Genomic DNA, 22,889 nt, shown 5'->3' on the forward strand with positions numbered 1-22,889 from the left:
AAAAGCACAGATCCAAGACCAGCGTAACTTTCCCAAATCCCAACCTTAACCAATAGAGGGAAAAACACATAACCAATCTCTGAWCAATGTCTTTAGGCAACTTCATTCCATCTACACAAAAGGATGTCACTTACACTTACTGTCTTTTGGTTAATGGATTGTGGCCATATATTGAGACACTGTTCACCTCTCTCTGCAGCCTTCCCAAACCCTAATGGATCTATCAGTGACTGTCTGGATGTTGTTGGGAGAAGTGATTTCTTTAAGTCTATATCCTTGACGTTCTCTCATGGTATTATGACATTTACATAARGGAACTGACTTTTGGGGTATTTATGACATGCTATACAAATTGTATGTTTATCAATGCAAATATGTTTTAAGCATTCAAGACCAACTTCCATTTGTTTATACCACTGGAAAATAATGGCTTCCAACACACACAGTATTTATGTATTTACTTGCTTCACTTCCTCATTCTCTCAGCCCAGGCCATGGTCAAAGTCCGCTCACAGTTCTTAACAATAATCTACCAGCCAGTCAGGTCCCAGTGGGAAACAAAGGCTGCACTTTCCTGACCTGGTTCTCTGCAGTATAGCAAATAGGTTAAAATAATAAGTAGATAAATTCAAACAACTCTTTAGAGACCTGGTAAGAGATAAGACCTTGTCCTTTAGATTTCTGAGAAATAAGCCTTCTGTGACACACACAGCAGCCACAATGAATAAGAGCTGGAAACACAGGGCACTGGACTGGTTCATCTAAATCTAGATAAGAATTTCAGACTTGAGAGTGGAGCACAAGTCAGATCTTTAGCTAATGTAAATTTCTAATCATGTTCATGTATAATGATTTAATTCTGTTTTTAGAACAATAATTTCCCCCAGAGTTGCATTTGCTTCATTGTTTTCATTTTTGTTTGTGGCTTTGATGGTATGCCCATCTAACAGTGGCTATATTAGTAGGCCTACTGCCAATGTTGTGTCAGCACTACTGCCTGMGTCTAAGTTTAACTTAGAGTGGATGCGAATGTCAGAAGACTCAAGCCTGGTGTGGACGTAGTTCTGGGCACCACTCCCCCCGTGGTGGGGGTGAGTTGGCGGCACGAGCAGTGGTGTGGGCTGGTATGGATAAAACGCCAGGGTCGAATTCTTGTCCCAGTCCATCCCTGCGGCCCAGCTCACTAATAATCACCTARTTTTTTTTGACAGCGAGGACATATGACCTTGTTTATCCAGTGGCTTTATTATTAGGCCTACAGTTTAGTTATTGTGTTATGTAGCAAGTAAACTGTAGCTAGTATACTGTATTGAGCTACAGTATCATATCCATAGAATTAGGKATTAGAATAATTMTATAGGATCTCTGATCTTTCTCATGCGTGACCAAGGACAAKATGGACAGGATTCAGATGACTTCTACATAGCTTAACCTAACGTAGCATGTGTAGTAGAAATGTCTGAAACTAGTTCCCCTACATACTGGTCTTGACAGAGAAAAAAAACTTGTCGGGGGAGGTTCTCTTCTGCACTGTTCAACCAATCCAGTAAATGTGGAGGAGGAGAACAGATGGAGTGTCGCCCTATCTCAGTGGAGTAGCCTTGTTAAAGTCCAAAAGAGGAAGTTGAGTCACAGGCTCTGTTTCCATTTCCCCTGAAACCCGGAACATCTGGTTGTTGGGGACTCAGCAGAGATACTTAGAAAGTAGAAGATAGGAATCCCAGTGGCCAATGAATGGTGAAACGTATAATGCCCCACTAGCAGACTGTTGGCCAATCGCGTTCACGTTGTCATTCTGCGTCATGCGGTTGCTAAACTAATCGTCAAGCAATCCCTTCTAAAAGTCAGGGTATGACGCCACATTCATGTGCAAGTCGGACCTAAGAAACTCGGACATTTCCGACTTGCTAACTGGTTGTAGTTATATACTTTACATTTACATTTAAGTCATTTAGCAGACGCTCTTATCCAGAGCGACTTACAAATTGGTGCATTCACCTTATGATATACTTACCACGTTCAACGAATCAGCAAGTCGGAAATGTCTGTGTTTCCTAGTTCCGTTTAGCATATGAACAGTACCGCCGTATGAGTCATAATACCCATAAAACCTTGCAGTGAAACAAAGAAATGGTTCTAATCGTTTTTCCACCGTTAATTTTTCCCATAAGTGATTTTAGAAATACTTAAGTAATTTTTTTGTGGTATCTGTACTTTACTATTTCCATTTTTGACAACTTTTACTTAACTACATTCCTAAACAAAATTCTGTACTTTTTACTCTATACATTTTCCCTGACACACACTTTCTTAGGACAGAAGATGGTCCCATTTGCACTCATATCACCAGAACATCCCTGGTCATCCCTATTGCCTCTCATCTGGCGGACTAACTAAACACAAATGCCATGTTTTTAAATACTGTTGGAGTGTGACCCTGGCTATCCGTAAATAAAAATAAATTAAATTGTCCTGTCTGGTTTGCTTAATAAGGAATTTAATTATTTGTATATTTAAAACCAAATACTTTTAGACTTTTACTCAAGTTGTATTTTACTAGGTGACTTTCACTAGAGTCATTTTCTATGAAGGTATTAAAGTATGTGAATTGAGTACTTTTCCACCACTGGTATCATGTAGGTTTACCCTGGAGTGATGTTTTGATAATCGTGTCAATCTCTCCCCCCGGGATGGTTGAGCTAACGTAGGCTAATGTGATTAGTATGAGGTTGTGAGTAACAAAACAAAATCCCAGGACATGCACATATCTGATATGGGCAGAAAGTTAAGTTAAGAATGTAAGCTATCTAATGTTAGCTAGCTTCATTTCTTTAAAATTGTCACAATACCTGTTAGCAAAGGTGTCAGCTAGAGATGKCATGCAGGAGCTTGCAGGGATTTGTAGTCTTGCACAATGTCTACTTTGARGCTAATTACTATTTTAGAATCTGAGGGTAAATAGAGACAAATATAAGTCACCTTATCCAGGAGAGATTTACATAGTTATCGAAACATCATGCCAGGGTAAGCCCACACCAAACACAGACCTTATTTTAAAATCACTTATGGGAAAAATGAATGGTGGAAAAAAGATTATWACCATTTCCCTGTTWGACGGCTAGGTTTTATGGGTATTATGACACCTCCACTGTGGGGCTCTATGTCGAGAAACCTGAGTAGGTAATCTCGAAGGTACGTAATGTCACGATTTGAAAGCTATACGACATTACAGAGAGCAAGTTAATCATTTCAGAAAATATTTGTAATGTTGCACTTCTTGTTCTTCACAGGAGGCCGCTGGGGGGAGGACGGCTCGGCTGGAATAGCAAACATGGAATGGCATCAAATACATGGAAACCATGTGTTTGATGTATTTGATACCATTCCACTAATTCTGCTCCAGCCATTACCACGAGCTCGTACTCCCCAACTAAGGTGCCACTAACCTGCTATGGTTCACGTAATTCGTGCTAATGTTGAGTTTTTGAGCTAGTGSCCAATTGACTACCATTCGATCTCCTGTCCCAGAATGCACCGACCTGCCCATTGACAAAGCATTTGCAACGTACACAATGTGCGTAAATACGATTCCAATTGAGCTTCCCATCTCCTCAAAAGTATCTCTGGACTCGGCAGAGGCTAATGGTTCAAGACAARTGGAAACTCGGAAATCTCCGACTTCCGACATTAGTAAGTTCAAGAAACCTGGAAACTCGGAAAAAAACGAGCTCCGACTGGGGAAAATCGTTTTGAAAGGTCATCCAACTCGGAATTACAATTCGGAAACTCGGGCATCTTTCTAGAGCTCCGACTTTCCGACCTGAAGATCACTGACGTCATGATTATTTTTTTTTTAAGATCCCAGTTCCCAGTTGTCTTGAAAGTACCATAATTATGGTAGAGTTCTATTAAACTGGCCCGGGTTAAATATGCCTATAGCCCGTCATGTGACTGGGTGAAAGAGAAGCGCCCTGCTCAAATCGAACAAATCTGCACCGCTTGGTTATGTTSTCAACAAGGCAGCATTATTCATGCTTCAGAAACATGGCTCACAACCATGCCTAGGAATCGAATGTAATAAACTTTCAGCCAGTGCAAAACATGCCTACATTGGCGCCCGGTTGAATKTACTCATAGAAACGAGTAAAAATTKAACCTAAAACTGTTCGACCTACATTCCCCCAGTCAATTTGACTCCCATTGGTCGTTGGGGATTTGTTTTGTAGCTGGTGACGTATTTGGTACCGCCTCCTTAACCAGCGTTGTAAACAAACACTGCATAATATTGCAAGTTTGTCCGTCACCACGAAAATATCCTATCTACAAAAAACTTAGTCGGAGTAGCTATTGTTATTTTAACTACAACATACACGAAACTGTTTCATCTCAGAGAAAAACTACTTGTTCCTGTTGTCAAGTGTGAGAGACCGAGAGAAAATCTGCACCACGATTCTTGTTTGTTTGGATCTATCTGTCCGATGGTTTCTTGCTGTAAAAGTGACCCAACAAGCTATCTCCTAGACGATTTAGCAATTTACTGATGCATRTTAGTTGACCATCTTAGTTGCTGGTCATATCTTCGTTCAAATTAGGTCTTCCACTGAAAATCCGATAACTACTTTAGGTGAGTCCAGAGCTATTTTCTACTGTGCTTGTATTTCCTTCCATGTAGGTTGCTAGCTAAACCTGAAATGGCGGGTTTAACAGTAAACATATTCAGCGTCTTCTCTAAACCCAGATTATGGTTCAGTTGCTAGCTTGCAAGCTAACGTCAAAATGTTAGCTAATCTCTCACGATAGTTGGCTAAAATGGATAGCTAGSTACAGAGGAAGGCGGTCGATGAATAATTCACTGTATGCATCGTTTTGGGGGATTATTGGCTAGCTGCCTATGTAACAGTAACGTTAGTTAGCTAACGTTAGCTGGTTGCTTTGTCAGAATGTGGGGCGAGTCAGCTAACGTTAGCAGGCCAGCAAAATTGCAAGGATCTGAGTGATGTTTTGCTTGTTCTTGTGTATGCCGTGGCATTAATACTGAGGCGTTATTTTGAAATTACTCTAGCTACAATAATGGATTTTCACACGGACATTTAAGCGTTATTTTGAAATTACTCTAGCTACAATAATGGATTTTCACACGGACATTTAACCGACTTTTGAGTAAAAAGTAACACATTTTCCCCATCCATCTATGGAGCGCCACTGACTGACCATACATAGTCGGGTTTAGCTTGTAAAGTAGGTCAATGCATGTTGTGTTCTGTCTGGTGCAATGGTCAGAGTTATTGGGATCCTTGCGACGTCCCTACCCAAAACTTAACCCCTAACCGTAAACCCTTACTTAAAACATATCAAATGTAAACTTCAATAGGTAGGGACGTTCCAATGATCGTGGATAGCACGGACCCTGCTCKTTCAGATCTGTGAATAGTGAGCCGGGGAAAGGGACTAGTTGACACTAGACTTAGAGATCAGTCTCGTTGCATGTACTGYATGACTTCTCAGTCAGGTTCGCTTAACGGATCACACCACAGGACTGACGATTACTAAATCAAGTGTCCACMCCTTCCTTCTGAGACATGCTGCTGTGAAAAACAAATGCACTTGAAAGCGCAGTGTTTATTTTATCTGCAACAATTGAATTCCAGCCTGCATGTACTGCCAATATTTTGTGAATTTGAGGTGTTTATTTCTATTTTTTCAATAAAGGAGTTGAGTTCTAAAAATAAAATAAAAATAATAATAAACATTTTAAAAAGCAAGGACCCTGCTGTAATTTTACCAGGAAGTGTGCTGCGAATTAGACATGCATATGGTTTAAAATAAAGTCACTAATATGAGCCCAGACCTGTTTCCCACTCCGAATAATACAGTTAGTTCATTATTGTGTGATTCCTTCTGACATTTTTTGACACTCAAAGTGTGACCTGTCACGCCTAAATGGGGGAAGTTAACAGTTGAGTGCATGCGTTTTCTACAATGCTGGCATTACTTTTTTGCAGTGTTGGACAGGACAGAGGACAGACAGCCAAAAGTTATTGAACTTGTTTCTTTCTCTTGCATTTTCCAGTTTTCAGTTGAAAGCCATGGGAATCATATGTTGCTCTTTGTGTTTACCCAAATTTGCCTAACCCTATTTGGCAAATAAGCTTACAAAATTGCATTTTCTCYTAGTTACTACACTTCACAAATAGTGAAATTTAGGGTTTACTACGATCGCATTTAGGAGTAGCCTAGCGTTATGAGCCCCTGTAATGGCCAATATCCTCTCGGTCTCTCCTGTTTTCCTGTTAATTACTAAGTCTATCTGTTTTCTTSTCTATCTCCTCAGACATGGTGAAGCTGACGAAGGCTAAGACGTTCCAGGCGTACCTAGACTCGTGCCACCGCAGGTACAGCTGTGTTCACTGCCGAGCACACCTGGCCAACCATGATGACCTCATCTCCAAGGTGAGACTACAGGGACCGTTTATGGCCAGTGGGTTAAATTCCATATAATTGAATAATAAGCCTATGTGTTGGCAGRAGGGGTTGGAACCCGGTTCAGGGATCAGAACAGAAAACCGGAAAATAATGTAATTTTTCAATAACAGAAACGGAACTGGGAACGAAAGTGATCCATACTGCTCCATAACAGAACTGTTATTTTAACAGCATGAAAACCGGTTAATAATGTTATTTTACYTTCCAGGCATTTTTTTCTAGTCCCACAAATAAAARGCAACAAAGCGCCTATGCAAAACCCTCTCTATCACTCAGAAACTTATTCCAGTGTCTGTCTGCAAGCTGAAAATCTTAGCCTAAACACGCACAGGCAATCTGCCCCTCCCCACACCGAGGCATAGGCTACTGTACTGATGTTAGAAGCGTAAGAAGACGGGATAGACATTTTTAATTAGCTAGAGAATAATGGATTTACTTTTTCAATGTCAGTTAACTATGCTTAGTTATCACATTTCACGTTGGACTTATTTTTTTATTCTGGTGCCGTTCTGCAAACACAAGCGTTAGCTTGCTAGTTCAAAGTTCCTTCATAGAAGCTGCTCCGCCTAGGTATAATTCTGTGGACCTAATTCAGATAATGGATGTCATAGCAAGATGCCTAGCACTTCAAGCCTGCTCCTCAACCCTCTCGCTCTCTCGACCCATAAAATTTCAGTCACATCTTGCGAAATAGGCTACACTTGTCCGTCCATCACTCATGTTTTTTATTTATTTTATTTAACCTTTATTTAACCAGGTAGGCAAATTGAGAACACGTTCTCATTTACAATTGCGACCTGGCCAAGATAAAGCAAAGCAGTTCGACACATACAACAACACATAGTTACACATGGAGTAAAACAAACATATAGTCAATAATACAGTGAAAAAAAAAAAAAATAAGTCTATATACAATGTGAGCAAGTGAGGTGAGATAAGGGAGGTGAAGGCAAACAAATATATGTAAACAACTAGCTTTCCTGCTCTATCCGCACTGATTGGGAAAGTCATTTAATGAGCTAAATGTAGAAACTGTTGATTTCACAGGTAAAAAAATGAACAGAAAGGAACTACATAAACCGGTACTTCTTTTGTTTTTTTGGTTCAAACCGGTTCAGAGTAGATTATGATTATGATTTTTCAACACTGATACCGATTATTGGAGGACCAAAAAAAGCCCATACCGATTAATCAGCCGATTAAAAATAAATAATAATAATAATTTTTTAAATAAATAAAAATAATAATAATAATAATAATATATATATTTGTAATAATGACTTTTTTTTAAACCCCCTTTTCTCCCCAATTTCGTGGTATCCAATTGTTAGTAGTTACTATCTTGTCTCATCGCTACAACTCCCGTACGGGCTCGGGAGAGACGAAGGTCGAAAGCCATGCGTCCTCCGAAACACAACCCAACCAAGCCGCACTGCTTCTTAACACAGCGCGCATCCAACCCGGAAGTCAGCCGCACCAATGATTGTCGGAGGAAACACCGCACCTGGCGACCTGGTAGCGCGCACCGCGCCCGGCCGCCACAGGAGTCGCTAGTGCGGGATGAGACAAGGATATCCCTACCGGCCTAACCCGGACGACGCTAGGCCAATTGTGCGTCGCCCCATGACCTCCCGGTCGGTCGCAGCCGGCTGCGACAGAGCCTGGCTCGTACCCAGAGTCTCTGGTGACACAGCTAGCACTGCGATGCAGTGCCTTAAGCCACTGCGCCACCCGGGAGGCTAATGAACACTTTTTAACTTAATATAATACATCAATAAAATCAATTTAGTGTCAAATAAATAATGAAACATGTTCAATTTGGTTTAAATAATGCAAAAACAAAGTGTTGGAAAATAAAGTAAAAGTGCAATATTTGCCATGTAAAAAAAGCTAACGTTTAAGTTCCTTGCTCAGAAACATGAGAACATATTTAAGCTGGTGGTTCCTTTTAACATGAGTCTTCCATATTCCCAGGTAAGACGTTTTAGGTGTGTAGTTATTATTGGACTATTTTCTTCTTTATACCATTTGATTTTCATATACCTTGACTATTGGATGTCTTATAGGCGCTATAGTATTGCCAGCCTAATCTCGGGAGTTGATAGGCTTGAAGTCATAAACAGCGCAATGCTTGAAGCACAGCGAAGAGCTGCTGGCAAATGCTGTTTGAATGAATGCTTACAAGCCTGCTGCTGCCTACCACTGCTCAGACTGCTCTATCAAATATCAAATCATAGACTTAATTAAAATATAACACACAGAAATACGACCCTAGGTCATTAAATGGTCAAATCCTGAAACGATCATTTCAAAAACAACGTTTATTCTTTCAGTGAAATACGGAACCGTTCCGTATTTTATCTAACAGCTGGCATCCTAAGTCTAAATATTGCTGTTACATTGCACAACCTTATGACATAATTATGTACAATTCTGGCAAATTAATCATGGTCTTTTAGAGAAATGGTCTTACACAGTTCGCAACGAGCCAGGCAGCCCAAACTTCTGCATATACCCTGACTGCTTGCACAGAATGACATGAGAAGTGACACAATTTCCCTAGTTAAAAGAAATTCATGTTAGCAGGCAATATTAACTAAATATGCAGGTTTAAAAATATATATTTGTATTGATTTAAGAAAGCATTGATGTTTATGGTTAGGTACACATTGGTGCAATGACATGATTTTTTCCAAGCGAACTGCGCTTGTTAAATCATCACCTGTTTGGCGAAGTAGGCTGTGATTCGATGATAAATTAACAGGCACCGCATCGATTATATGCAACGCAGGACAAGCTAGATAAACTAGTAATATCATCAACCATGTGTAGTTAACTAGTGATTATGTTAAGATTGATTGTTTTTTATAAAATAAGTTTAATGCTAGCTAGCAACTTACCTTGGCTCCTTGCTGCACTCGCGTAACAGGTAGTCAGCCTGCCACGCAGTCTGCTCGTAGAGTGCAATGTAATCGGCCATAATTGGTGTCCAAAAATGCAGATTGCCGATTGTTCTGAAAACTTGAAATCGGCCCAAATGAATCGGCCATTCCGATTAATCGGTTGACCTCTAGTTCAGAGCTTTATTTTGCTGGTCGGAAAACAAAAATTTTTGGTTTTGTTTAGAACCAAACGATTGGAAAATAATTTTTGTTCCAACCCCTGGTTGGCTGTGTGAAATTATATTACATTTCAATAACATTGGAAAAACAGCCACAGTCCTCTGTTGCATTGTAAGCTGGGAAACGTTACCTCAATGTCCCACTTTCTTTAAAACCACCGATTTTTATTTTATCTATCTTGCATTGTCGCTCTCTCTCTGTCTTCGTGGCACATTTGAGTTCATTCTCTTTTTTTTCTGTCGTCCAGTCTTTTCAGGGTAGCCAGGGACGTGCTTACCTCTTCAACTCTGTGTGAGTATCTTTACTTGTCATCCAGTGTATTGGCCATATAGCCTACACAGTGTACCCATAACTAATGAGCAAAATAGTATCCCTTTTAGGTCCCTAAAACACAGTCCTACCTTAGTTACCGCTCAAGCCTCAGTACACTGTCATTATCATGCATCTGCCAGGTTCTCCTTACGCCACTTCAGTGTGTTTACTCTAGTCCTGTAAGCCATACAATGCACCCTGAAGCCAGTTCACTATCCTAAAAGTGGATGTCACGTTCTAGTTGAGTTATATTTACCTTCTGTTTGCTGTAGTTTGAATTTATTTTTTTAACTAGGCAAGTCAGTTAAGAACACATTCTTATTTACAATGATGGCCTAGGAACACTGGGTTAACTGCCTTGTTCAGGGGCAGAATGACAGATTTTTACCTTGTCAGCTCGGGGATTCGATTTAGCAACCTTTTGGTTACTTGCCAAACGCTCTAACCACTAGGCTACCTGCCGCTCTATTTAGTAGTTASCATGTCATTTCTCAACTCGTGCATAGCAAACACCCTCCGATTTGGGGCTAAATATTAGGTTCTGGATAGAATTATTACATTTCTTGTTAAAATTGAAATTTAATTGAAATATATATGCTTATCTGGTGGGTCACCAGAAAATCTGATAAGCTTAGGTCAGGTCACAAAACAGACATTTGTGGCAGGGTACCATTTCGMTAATTGACCTGTGGTTCTTGTTCCTGGTGTTTTCAGGGTGAATGTGGGCTGTGGTCCTGCCGAGGAGAGGCTGCTACTCACCGGGCTCCACGCTGTGGCAGACATCTACTGTGAGAACTGCCACACCACACTGGGCTGGAAATACGTAAGGACAAACGCACACACATACTATGCTACTCATCTATGTCTACACTGTAAATAACTCAAATAATATCCTCAATCCCCATCCTCAACAAATGTAGATGTCTTTTTAAGCTTGTCTACTACGCACTCCAGCCTCTTATCCCCCCCCCACCATCTCTATCCCTCTCCCTACAGGAGCAGGCCTTTGAGTTGAGTCAGAAGTACAAGGAAGGGAAGTTCATCATTGAGCTGTCCCACATGATAAAGGACAACGGCTGGGACTGAGAGGTGAAGGGAGATGTTTTCATTGATGTTTCATCCCTCATCCATTGTTCTTCCTGGCCTGAATGTGTGTCCCCTCACCCTGCGTAAGGGCCATCGGCTCTGCCACTCCGTCACTTCATACAGCTTTGCCAAGAGTAGCATATGATGTTTATATATATATATATATATATATACACACACACACACAGAGTATACCAAACATTAGGAACACCTTCCTAATGAACAGCCTCAATTCGTCTGGGCATGGACTCTACAAGGTGTCGAAAGCGTTCTACAGGAATGCTGGCCCATGTTGACTCCAATGCTTCCCACAGTTGTCAAGTTGGCTGGATGGCGGAACATTCTTGATACACACATGAAACTGTTGAGCATGAAAAATCCAGCAGCGTTGCAGTTCTTGACACAAACTGGTGCGCCTGGCATCTACTACCAAACCCCATTCAAAGGCACTTAAATATTTAGTCTTGCCCATACACCCTCTGAATGGCACACATGCACAATCCATGTCTCAATTGTCTCGAGGCTTAGAAGTCCTTCTTTAACCTGTCTCCTTGCCTTCATCTACACTGATTGAAGTCGATTGAACAATTGACATCAATAAGGGATCATAGATTTCATCTGGATTCACCTGGTCAGTCTGTCATGGAAAGAGCAGGTGTTCTTAATGTTTTTGTATACTCTGTGTGTGTGTGTGTGTGTGATATATATATATCACACACACACACTCGTAGGTTTTACGAGTTTCATATAAAACCTACCCCAGTTACGGGAGCACCTTTGTCAATATCGATATCCCAATGTTTAGTTATATTCTGGTAGAGAATGAGTGAGTACAGGCTGTATGTGTGAGCGCGAGTTTGTATACACTTGGGCATGTGTGAGTTGTGTGTTTACGAGTGTGTGTGTTGCAGTGCGACCACTTTAGCAATCTCACTAAATCCTACTCGTGTAATCCGTGCGTCTGAGTGGGATTGCAGTCATCAAAAAACTAAATTCTCTCTCATTAAGTGCAATTCACAGGGTTGAGACAATTAGACCGTTATGCAAAAACCTAGCGCCCGAAGGCTGTTCCCTTTTTTGTCGTTTTTAGGTGAATGTGTGAAAAAGCAAATTACCTTGCTTTGTGTGTGTGTGTTTTTAAGACTTCATACTTAATGTTTGGTGGTACAAGCAGAGTTGAAAAAAAGTAATTATGTTTAGTGCTGCTCTGTCATGTTACTGTTGGAGTATGAAGTGCAATACAGTAGGGTGTGTCTGCGTGAGAGCGCGTGGTTAAAGTTCACTTTAAAATGTCAGCAATATAACATTGGTCATGTTTTTTTGTCCTTTAAATGGCAATCAATGTATTCAGTTGTTCATGATGTCAAGGGCTGCAGCATTACACAGTTTGTAAGTGTTTCTGTGCGATTGGCCCATGTGAGTTTGAATACTGTGTGTGTACATTTTTGGCGTATGTGTATTTTCTCTGTATGCTGCCTGTGGGTATGCATTTTATGGTTTGTGTGTGTTTATACAGTGTGTAAGAAGTGTGAGTGTAGTGTAAGATTGTATGATCAGATGCAGTACTTTCTAGACAGTTAGAAAATGCTTTAGTTTGGGGGTAAAATCTATTGTTTCTGATGTGTAATTGGATATCCATTTTTACATTATTTCCATTTGAGATCAATCTTGTAAATACAGCTTAACACTGAGCAGCATGTACATAAGCATTTATTTGATCATATTAGAGAGCAGTGTGTAATATCAAACAGGATGAATATATCTATAATTATGTAGCAGATGGTGACTATGTAAGCTTTTCATTAAAGTGTTTTATTTTAACCTGAACTTGCAACATTAAAGTATGTGGTAAATATATCTGCCTGTTGTTTTTATTACAGTAGCTATGTTTCCATCCAATTGGTGAAAGATTTAAAGGAGAATATTCCAAAATCTTGCATAATCAAAATCTGCACATTTTTCCACCAGTGGTCTGTTTCCACCAAATGGACCAGTTGCTAATAAAAAGCAGTGCGTAATGCACATGAAAAMGTACTTTTTCGCTTAAATTGTCATGTACCGAATAAAATCCAAAGTTCTCAATGTGRTTTCAACTCCAGCAATAATTGTCACAGCTGTTGCATTAAATAGCAAATGTGCRTACTCCGGCACGTGCGCTCTAGACAACAGCTGGCAGATATAGTGCGGGTAGGTTTGCCTACATTATGAGATTCTAATGGATAAGAGCGACAATATTTTTTATGTCAAACGTCACCCAATCCTCGATTATCATGTCATCAGAATAAACCCTAATTCAAACACCACTCTATCGCCGCACGGAACTAAAWACTGTCACTTTCTCTTTGGAAGAGCGGGGATAGATTGCCGTCTGAAACCACGCAGTGCGCCTATTCGGATTTTTGAGGATAGTTATGTAGCCTCTGTCACTCTTTCGGCACTGTGCGGGTGAAGCACGCCTCATTCATGCATCGCGTCAGAGCAGTTCTTCAACTGTCGGGACAAATTGGTTGCAGTCCAAACACTTAAAAGACACACCCTCGTCCACTTACCCTCGTRTTATGKCCTTGGGGSAATCCTCYTCGCCATGTTGGCGGGTGGTCCAAATGATTAGCCAAGCAAGGGAGGTTTGCAACATTAGTCCATCAGCCCTCGTTTTTAGTCGGCTTTGCGAGTGTACAATTATGTTCACTCCGGGACCTGAAACTCCCCATAATCCACTTCTCGACGATTGTACATCCGCTAAGAAAAGTCCGCGAAAACTTAAAAACAACATCAATAGAGGAGTCAACATACAAGTGTAAGTAAAAACGAACGCAAATAAGTTAGAAATGTTGCTACTACGTAAAAAGTAAATATGTTTTTGTTTTATCTTTTGGAAATTGTAGAAATAAAACATTTTCCTTCAGGAGTTCCAGCTAGGCAGGCTAACATTAGCAAATTGGTTTGCTAGCTATCATACAGTAGGTGTAAATMAATAATTATATATTTAATATAAGTATACATGCACTCATAATTGACTGTAGSGCATATAAAGCGCCCACAAGCTACCCGTGGCTGAAAATACAATCATCGCGGGATAAACGAGTGACGTTTATTTCCGGCCAAAGGTGGTCCATTTAAAAATCATTCCTTCCTCCCTTGCCCTGCAAGTGTATATGTAACAGTATAGCTMCCGTCCCTCTCCTCGCCCRTACCTGGGCTTGAACCAGGGACCCTCTGCACARATCTACAACTGCCTCCCACGAASCATCGTTACCCATCGCTCCACAAAAGCTGGGAACAACTACTTCAAGGTTTCAGAGCGAGTGACGCCATCGATTAAAACGCTATTAGTGCGCACCCCGCTAACTAGCTAGCCATTTCACATCGGTTACATATACTCGTCAGACGTCATGGTACGTCATCAGAAGTATCCACTTAATTTCTGGGCTGAGGGGATAGGGTGTGTCTTTTAAGTTTTTGAACCGTAGTTATGGTKATGTTTATTCATATGTTAATTGCATGCAAATAAAGGTTGATAAGCTACCACACCCACAACGYAAGCGCAATCATGGCCTCGGATTCGAAGGTGTTAGAACAGACCAGGGGAGAACTACTGCCTCTCATTGAAGCCCCAGAGGTTCTAGGCCGACCGCGGTGCTGCAGGTATTGTTAGCAGAAAAAAGGATCCACCATTATAGTGAATGGAAAAATGTCAATCTTTGTGTAAATAAAGATGTATGTCCTTGAACTGATTGTTTTAAAATTGAACACAGGATATAAGGATAATTTAGTGGCTAATGGCAGRCTGCAGTACTCTGGTCAGCCTTTTAAAAATATTTGTATTTATTTACCCTTAATTGAATTAGGCAAGTCAGTTAAAAACGAATTCTTATTTACAATGACGGCCTACCCCGGCCAAACCCGGACGATGCTGGGCCAATTGTGCGCCGCCCTATGGGACTCCCGATCACAGCTGGATGTGATACATCCTGGAATCAAACCAGGGACTGAAGTGACGCCTCTTGCACTGAGATGTAGTGCCTTAGACTGCTGCGCCACTCGGGAGCCCAAAAATGTTGTTCCTCAATGAGATGGTGCAGCACTGAGTTAGCCTGCAACGTCACTTCCTGGAGCAGCGCAGACTGTGCATGTCTCAATGAGATGCCATCTTAATCTTAACCAACTTAATTTGGCTTCAATGCGCTATTGAGTCTTAGCATAGGAATGAATGGTGTCACATGATCGATGGCTTTGTCCATTCATATACAGTACCAGTCAAACGTTTAGACACGTTTAGACACACCTAGACACCAGCGTTTTTCTTTATTTTTACTATTTTCTACATTGTAGACTAATAGTGAAGACGTCAACACTATGAAATAACACATATGGAATCATGTAGTAACCAAAAAAGTGTTAAACAAATGAAAATACATTTWAAATTTGAGATTCTTCAAAGTAGCCACTTTTTGCCTTGATGAGAGCTTTGCACTCTCTTGGCATTCTCTCAACCAGCTTCATGAGGTCACCTGGAATGCATTTCAATTAACAGGTGTACCTTGTTAAAAGTTCATTTGTGGAATTTCTTTCCTTAATGCGTTTGAGCCAATCGGCTGTGGTGTGACAAGGTAGGGGTGGTATACAGAAGATAGCCCGATTTTGGTAAAAGACCAAGCCCATATTATGGCCAGAACAGCTCACATAAGCAAAGAGAAACGATAGTCCATAATTACTTTAAGACATGAAGGTCAGTCAATTCGGAAAATTTCAAGAACTTTGAAAGTTTCTTCAAGTGCAGTCTCAAAGACAGTCAAGCGCTATGATGAAACTGGTTCTCATGAGGACCGCCACAGGAAAGGAAGACCCAAAGTTACCTCTGCTGCAGAGGGATAACTTCATTAGAGTTACCAGCCTCAGAAATTGAAGCCCAAATAAATGCTTCACAGAGTTCAAGTAACAGACACTTCTCAACATCAACTGTTCAGAGGAGACTGCATGAATCAGGCCTTCATGGTCGAATTGCTGCAAAGAAACCACTACTAAAGGACACCAGTAAGAAGAAGAGACTTGCTTGGGCCAAGAAACACGAGCAATGGACATTAGACCGGTGGAAATCTGTCCTTTGGTCCGATGAGTCCAAATTTGAGATTTTTGGTTCCAACCACCATCTCACACGGAATAGAATAGGTGAACAGATGATCTCTGCATGTGGTTCCCACCGTGAAGCATGGAGGAGGAGGTGTGATTGTGTGGGGATGCTTTGCAGGTGACACTGTCAGTGATTTATTTTGAATTGAAGGTACACTTAACCAGCATGGCTACCACAGCATTCTGCAGCGATACGCCATCCCATCTGGTTTGCGCTTAGTGGAAGTATCATTTATTTATCAACAGGACAATGACTCAACACACCTCCAGGCTGTGTAAGGGATATTTGAACAAGAAGGAGAGTGATGGAGTGCTGCATCAGATGACCTGGCCTCCACAATCACCCAACCTCAACCCAATTGAGATGGTGTGGGATGAGTTGGACCTCAGAGTGAAGGCAAAGCAGCCAACAAGTGCTCAGCATATGTAGGAACGCCTTCAAGACTGTTGTAAAAGCATTKCAGGTGATGCTGGTTGAGAGAATACCAAGAGTGTGCAAAGCTGTCATCAAGGCAAAGGGTGGCTACTTTGAAGAATCTAAAATATATTTAGATTTTGTGAAAAAAAATTATGGTTACTGCATGATTCCATATGTGTTATTTCATAGTTTTGATGTCTTCACTATTATTCTACAAATAAGTGGTAGGCCACACAAGCTTACAGAACGGGACCGCCGAGTGCTGAAGTACGTAGCGCGTAAAAATCATCTGTCCTCGGTTGCAACACTCACTACCGAGTTCCAAACTGCCTCTGGAAGTAACGTCAGCACAATAACTGTTTGTCGGGYCTTCCTTAAATGGGTTTCCATGGCTGAGCAACCGCAAAAAAGCCTAGGATAACCACGCGCAATGCCACAATGCCAAGCGTCGGCTGGAGTGGTGTAAAGCTTGCTGTCATTGGACTCTGGAGCAGTGGAAACGCGTTCTCTGGAGTGATGAATCACGCTTCACCATCTGGCAGTCCAACGGACAAATCTGGGTTTGGCTGATACCAGGAGAACACTACCTGCACGAATACGTCGTGCCAACTGTAATGACAATGCCCCCATGCACAAAGCGAGGTCCATACAGAAATGGTTTGTCGAGATCGGTGTTGACTTGACTYGCCTGCAAAGCACAGAGCCCTGACCTCAACCCCATCGAACACCTTTGGGATATATTGGAATATCAATGCCCGACCTCACTAATGCTCTTGTGGCTGAATGGAAGCAAGTCCCCGTTTTCACAAATTGTAATAGCCTTACATTCTCCTGCAAAATYTCTTGATAAACATGGATTTKATTTTTCCGTCAATGATAGCAAGCTGTCCAGCAAAGCAGCCCCAAACCCATGATGTTCCCTCCACCATATTTTACAGTTGGGATGAGGTTTTGATGTTGGTGTGCAGTGACTTTTTTCTCCACACATAGTGTTGTGTGTTCCTTCCTTCCAAACAACACAACTTTATTTTAATCTGTCCACAGAATATTTTGCCAGTAGTGCTGTGCTCTTTTGCGAACTTCAGAAGTGCAGCAATGTTTTTTTTGGACAGAAGTGGCTTCTTCCGTGGTGTACTCCCATGAACACCATTCTTGTTTAGTGTTTTACGTATGGTAGACTCGTCAACAGAGATGTTAGCATGTTCCAGAGATTTCTGTAAGTCTTTAGCTGACACTAGGATTCTTCTTAACCTCATTGAGCATTCTGCACTGTGCTCTTGTAGTCATAGCAGGACGGCCACTCCTAGGGAGAGTAGCAACAGTGCTGAACTTTCTCAATTTATAGACAATTTCTCTTACCGTGGACTGATGAACATCAAGGCTTTTAGAGATACTTTTATAACCCTTTCCAGCTTTATGCAAGTTAACAATTTTTAATAGTAGGTCTTCTGAGATCTCTTTTGTTCGAGGCATGGTTCACATCAGGCAATGCTTCATGTGAATAGCTAACTCAGACTTTGTGAGTGTTTTTTATATTGCAGGGCAGCTCTAACCAACATCTCCAATCTTGTCTCATTGATTGAACTAGGTTAGCTGAGTCCTGACTCCAATTAGCTTTTGGAGAAGTCATTAGCCTAGGGGTTCACATACTTTTTACAACCTACACTGTGAATGTTTAAATTATGTAATCAATATAGAAAAGAAAAATGCAATAATTTGTGTGTTATTTGTTTAAGCACACTGTGTTTGTCTATTGTGTGACTTAGAGGAAGATCAGATCAAYMTTTTTGACAAATTTATGTAGAAATCCAGGTAATTCCAAAGGGTTCACATACTTTTTCTTGCAACCGTACATTTAAAAAAAAAAGTACACGTAGCCTACATATCAATACATACACACAAACTATCTCGGTAAAATAGGAGAGAGGCATTGTGCCGTGAGGTGTTGTTTTATCTGTTTTTTTTAAACYAGGTTTGTTGTTAATTTGAGCAATGTGAGATGGGAGTTCCATGCAATAAGGGCTCTATATAATAATGTACGCTTTCTTGAATTTGTTCTAGATTTGGGGATTGTGAAAAGAAACCTGGTGGCATGTCTATCGGGGTAAGTGTGTGTGTCAGAGCTGTGTTTAAGTTGACTATGCAAACAATTTGGAATTTTCAACACATTTCTTAAAAAAAGAAGAATAATGGTGTCCCACYAACTGAAAATATGGTTTTGGCTCAGTGTACACAAATGGGTGTCATGCCTCCTGTGAATATTATATCAACATTTGGCCTGTTTGTGTCATTAAGAAACATCTTGAGGATTTCATAAATGTATCATATGTTGGGCTAATATAGATAGATGTTGTGAGAGAAAAGGTTTTGCTCGCATGAGGTAGAGTATCTCATGATAAGCTGTAGACCACACTATCTACCAAGAGYGTTTTCATCTATATTCTTCATAGCCCTCTATTTACCACTACAAGCCGAMGCTGGCACTAAGACTGCACTCAATGAGCTGTATACGGCCAAAAGCAAACAGGAAAACACTCATCCAGAGGCGGCGCTCCTAGTGGCCGGGGATTTTAATGCAGGGGAACTTAAATCCATTTCTACTAGCATGTAAAATGTGCGACCAGAGGGAAAAAAACTCTAGACCACATTGACTCCACACACAMAGATGTGTACAAAGCTCTCCCTCGCCCTCCATTTGGCAAATCTGACCATAATTCTATCCTCCTAATTGCTGCTTACAAGCAAAAACTAAAGCAGGAAGCCGGTCAACCAGTGACTCGGTCAATAAAAAAGTGGTCAGATGAAGCAGATGCTAAGCTACAGGACTGTTTTGCTATCACAGACTGGAATATGTTCCGGGATTCTTCCGATGGCATTGAGGAGTACACCACATCAGTCACTGGCTTCATCAATAAGTGCATCGATGACGTCGTCCCCGCTTTGACTGTACGTACATACCCCAACCAGAAACTATGGATTACAGGCAACATCCGCACTGAGCTAAAGAGTAGAGCTGCTGCTTTCAAGGAGCAGGACTCTAACCTGGAAGCTTATAAGAAATCTCTCTGACCAACCATCAAACAGGCAAAGCAGCAATACAGGACTAAGATCGATTCGTTCTGCACCGGCTCCGACGCTCGTCGGATGTGGCAGGGCTAGCAAACTATTACAGGCTATAAAGGGAAGCACAGCCGCGAGCTGGTCAGTGACACAAGCCTACCAGACGAGCTAAATMAATTCTATGCTCGCTTCAAGGCAAGTAACACTGAAAMAGATATGAGAGCATCAGCTGTTCCGGACGACTGTGTGATCACACTCTCCGTAGCCGATGTAAGTAAGACCTTTTTAAATAGGTCAACATTCACAAGGCCGCAGGGCCAAACGGATTACAAGGATGTGTACTCCGAGCATGAGCTGACCAATTGGCAAGTGTCTTCACTGYCATTTTCAATCTCTCCCTGTCCGAGTATGCTTTTTCCGTAAAGCTTTTTTGAAATCTGACAAAGCGGTTGCATTAAGGAGAAGTATATCTATAATTATGTGCATAATACTTGTATCTTTTATCAAAGTTTATTATGACTATTTCTGTAAATTGATGTGGCTCTGTGCAAATTCACGAGATGTTTTGGAGGCAAAGCCAAATGTAAACTGAGGTTTTTGGATATAAATATGAACTTGATTGAACAAAACATACATGTATTGTGTAACATGTTGTCCCGGGAGTTTCATCTGATGAAGAATATCAAAGGTTAGTGATTAATTTTATCTCTATTTCTGCTTTTTGTGACTCCTCTCTTTGGTTGGAAAATGGCTGTATGCTTTCTGTGACTAGGTGCTGACCTAACATAATGATATGTTGTGAAGACCTCGTACAACTCCGTGTACTACTGCCTTCACAGAACAGCGCAAACTGTCTCTAATCAAAATAGAAAGAGTGGGTGGCCCCGGTGCACAAATGAGCAAGAGGACACATACATTATAGTATCTAGTTTGAGAAAAAGACACCTCATCTCAGTGCAAGAGGTGTCACTACAGTCCCTGTTTCGAATCCAGGCTGTATCACATCCGGCCGTTATTGGGAGTCCCATAGGGCGGCGCACAATTTTTATTTGTCCTTAACTGACTTGCCTAGTTAAATAAAGGTGTCACACACCACACTTCCCAAAAATATATTTTATTGGCATTTACGTATGTCCCCACTACCAGTAAAACATAATCAAAACCTATTTCTTTCGTTTACTTGCTGTGCTGTTTCATTTTTCATTTGTTCAGTCGTTTCATTCTCAACCAGGATTTCTATGGAACGCCGTTTGGATGTTTACGTGTCTAAAAAGATACACGTCAAATAACACTATTTTACATGTCAAATAAGCTTGTTGAGCAATCAGGACCTGAATATGACTGCCCGTCACATCATTTAACGCATTCATTAATTGTTTACGTAGTTATTGCACATTGATTACACTATCACTCGTATTTCATATGTCACAACGATTCATCGATACGTATGCTATAATGCTGGTAAAGTTGTCTCGCTCACCTACAGTGCTGGTGATTTTAAAAAATGTTTTAGAAAAGCTAGCTYGCTCGTATGCAAACAATGTTCTTCCTCAAAAACATAGCAAAACGACAATCTGTTTCAGTAGCTATATTTAGCTGGCTAACTATATAGCTAGGTGTCATCTAAAATAATCCTAATTTATAAAACAGTTGTTATTTGATTAATGGTTGTCAGGCCCATATGTGAAGCTAGCCACAATAGTGGACGTTGCGGTTAGCCTTCAAAATAAAAGTATGTCATTAACAGTGATGTAAATGCATACAAATAGTAGAACTATGCCATAATTGAATAGATCATGCTAAACGAGGTTGGAATGTTATATAAAATCAACAAAAGACTATTTGTTTGACAAATCTGTTAATCACACTGGATGTATTATACTTTAGAATTACATTGGGGGCATACTTATTTCACTGTACAGCCTTACCTATTGATTGTGGATCAATGACATGGGATATCAGTTTACTCAGTGACACCCAGAGAACATTAGCATCTTATTGCGGGACTCTGAAACAACTGTGAATTGAGCTACATTTATTATCAACCCATGTGTATTGAACACTATTCAGAGGAAAAACAATACTGCGTGGCTGTTTGAGTCTGATAACTCTGAGGAGGACATTGGGAAAAAATATATTTGGTATTGAGTAGACTGATACCCCATTTCATAGATCCCCAATCCTAAGGTAAAGCTGTACAGTGCAATATGAATGTCAATGCACACAATAGGCTGACTGGGGAGGTGATTTCTCACAGTCCCGTGATGAGAACTACAACGCTAATATTTGTGTAAACTCTTCATTTGTGTTCTGTGGGTGTCACCGAGTAGACTGATACCCCATTTCATTGCTTCACATTCCAACCTTGTTTAACGTTGGCTATGGAGGAGGAGACGTTGGCTATGGAGACATATGTCACGGAATCTCTGGGACAGGGGTACATTCGGCCCTCCACGTCACCCGTCTCCTCGAGTTTCTTTTTTGTGAAGAAAAAGGAGGGAGGACTGTGTCCGTGCATTGATTATCGAGGTCTCAATTCCATCACAGTGGGGTTTAGTTACCCGCTACCTCTCATCGCTACGGCGGTGGAATCATTTCACGGAGCGCGTTTTTTCACGAAACTAAATCGCGCGTATAATCTGGTGCGTATTCGGGAGGGAGACGAGTGGAAAACTGCGTTTAGTACCACATCTGGCCATTATGAGTACCTCGTCATGCCGTATGGGTTAAAGAATTCTCCAGCCGTCTTTCAATCCTTTGTAGACGAGATTCTCAGGGACCTGCACGGGCAGGGCGTGGTTGTATATATCGATGATATCCTGATCTATTCCGCTACGCGCACCGCGCATGTGTCTCTGGTGCGCAAGGTGCTTGGTCGACTGCTGGAGCATGACCTATACGTCAAGGCTGAGAAGTGTGTGTTCTCCAAACGAGCCGTCTCCTTCCTGGGTTATCGTATTTCCACCTCGGGGGTGGTGATGGAGTGTGACCMCGTTAAGGCCGTGCGTAATTGGCCGACTCCAACCACGGTAAAGGAGGTGCAGCGGTTTTTAGGGTTTGCCAATTACTACCGGAGGTTTATCKGGGGTTTTGGCCAGGTGGCGGCTCCCATTACCTCACTGCTGAAGGGGGGGCCGGTGCATTTGCAGTGGTCGGCAGAGGCTGACAGAGCCTTCAATCGGTTGAAGGTCTGGAGTATATCCGGGCAGCGAGGAGACTGAATCCGCGTCAGGCAAGGTGGGCCATGTTCTTCACCCGATTTAGGTTAACGATCTCGT

At 41.3% G+C, this 22,889-nt stretch overlaps 1 protein-coding gene across 2 annotated transcripts; it reads left to right on the forward strand.

The window, feature by feature from the left end:
* The first annotated feature begins 4,227 nt into the window (after positions 1-4,227).
* Positions 4,228-11,180, forward strand: LOC111971462 (protein yippee-like 3). 2 transcript variants are annotated; one of them, XM_023998245.3, is made up of 5 exons: positions 4,228-4,624; positions 6,332-6,450; positions 9,853-9,896; positions 10,632-10,740; positions 10,914-11,180. In XM_023998245.3, the coding sequence occupies exons 2-5, from the start codon at positions 6,334-6,336 to the stop codon at positions 11,001-11,003; spliced, it is 360 nt and encodes a 119-aa protein (XP_023854013.1). In that variant the 5' UTR covers positions 4,228-4,624; positions 6,332-6,333; the 3' UTR covers positions 11,004-11,180. The 2 variants fall into 2 exon arrangements, with proteins under 2 accessions (XP_023854013.1, XP_023854014.1); XM_023998246.3 differs by having other exon boundaries at positions 4,263-4,340.
* The last annotated feature ends 11,709 nt before the right edge of the window (positions 11,181-22,889 follow it).

Source organism: Salvelinus sp. IW2-2015, linkage group LG13 (assembly GCF_002910315.2).
Source record: "Salvelinus sp. IW2-2015 linkage group LG13, ASM291031v2, whole genome shotgun sequence".
Classification (NCBI taxonomy): Eukaryota; Metazoa; Chordata; class Actinopteri; order Salmoniformes; family Salmonidae; genus Salvelinus; species Salvelinus sp. IW2-2015.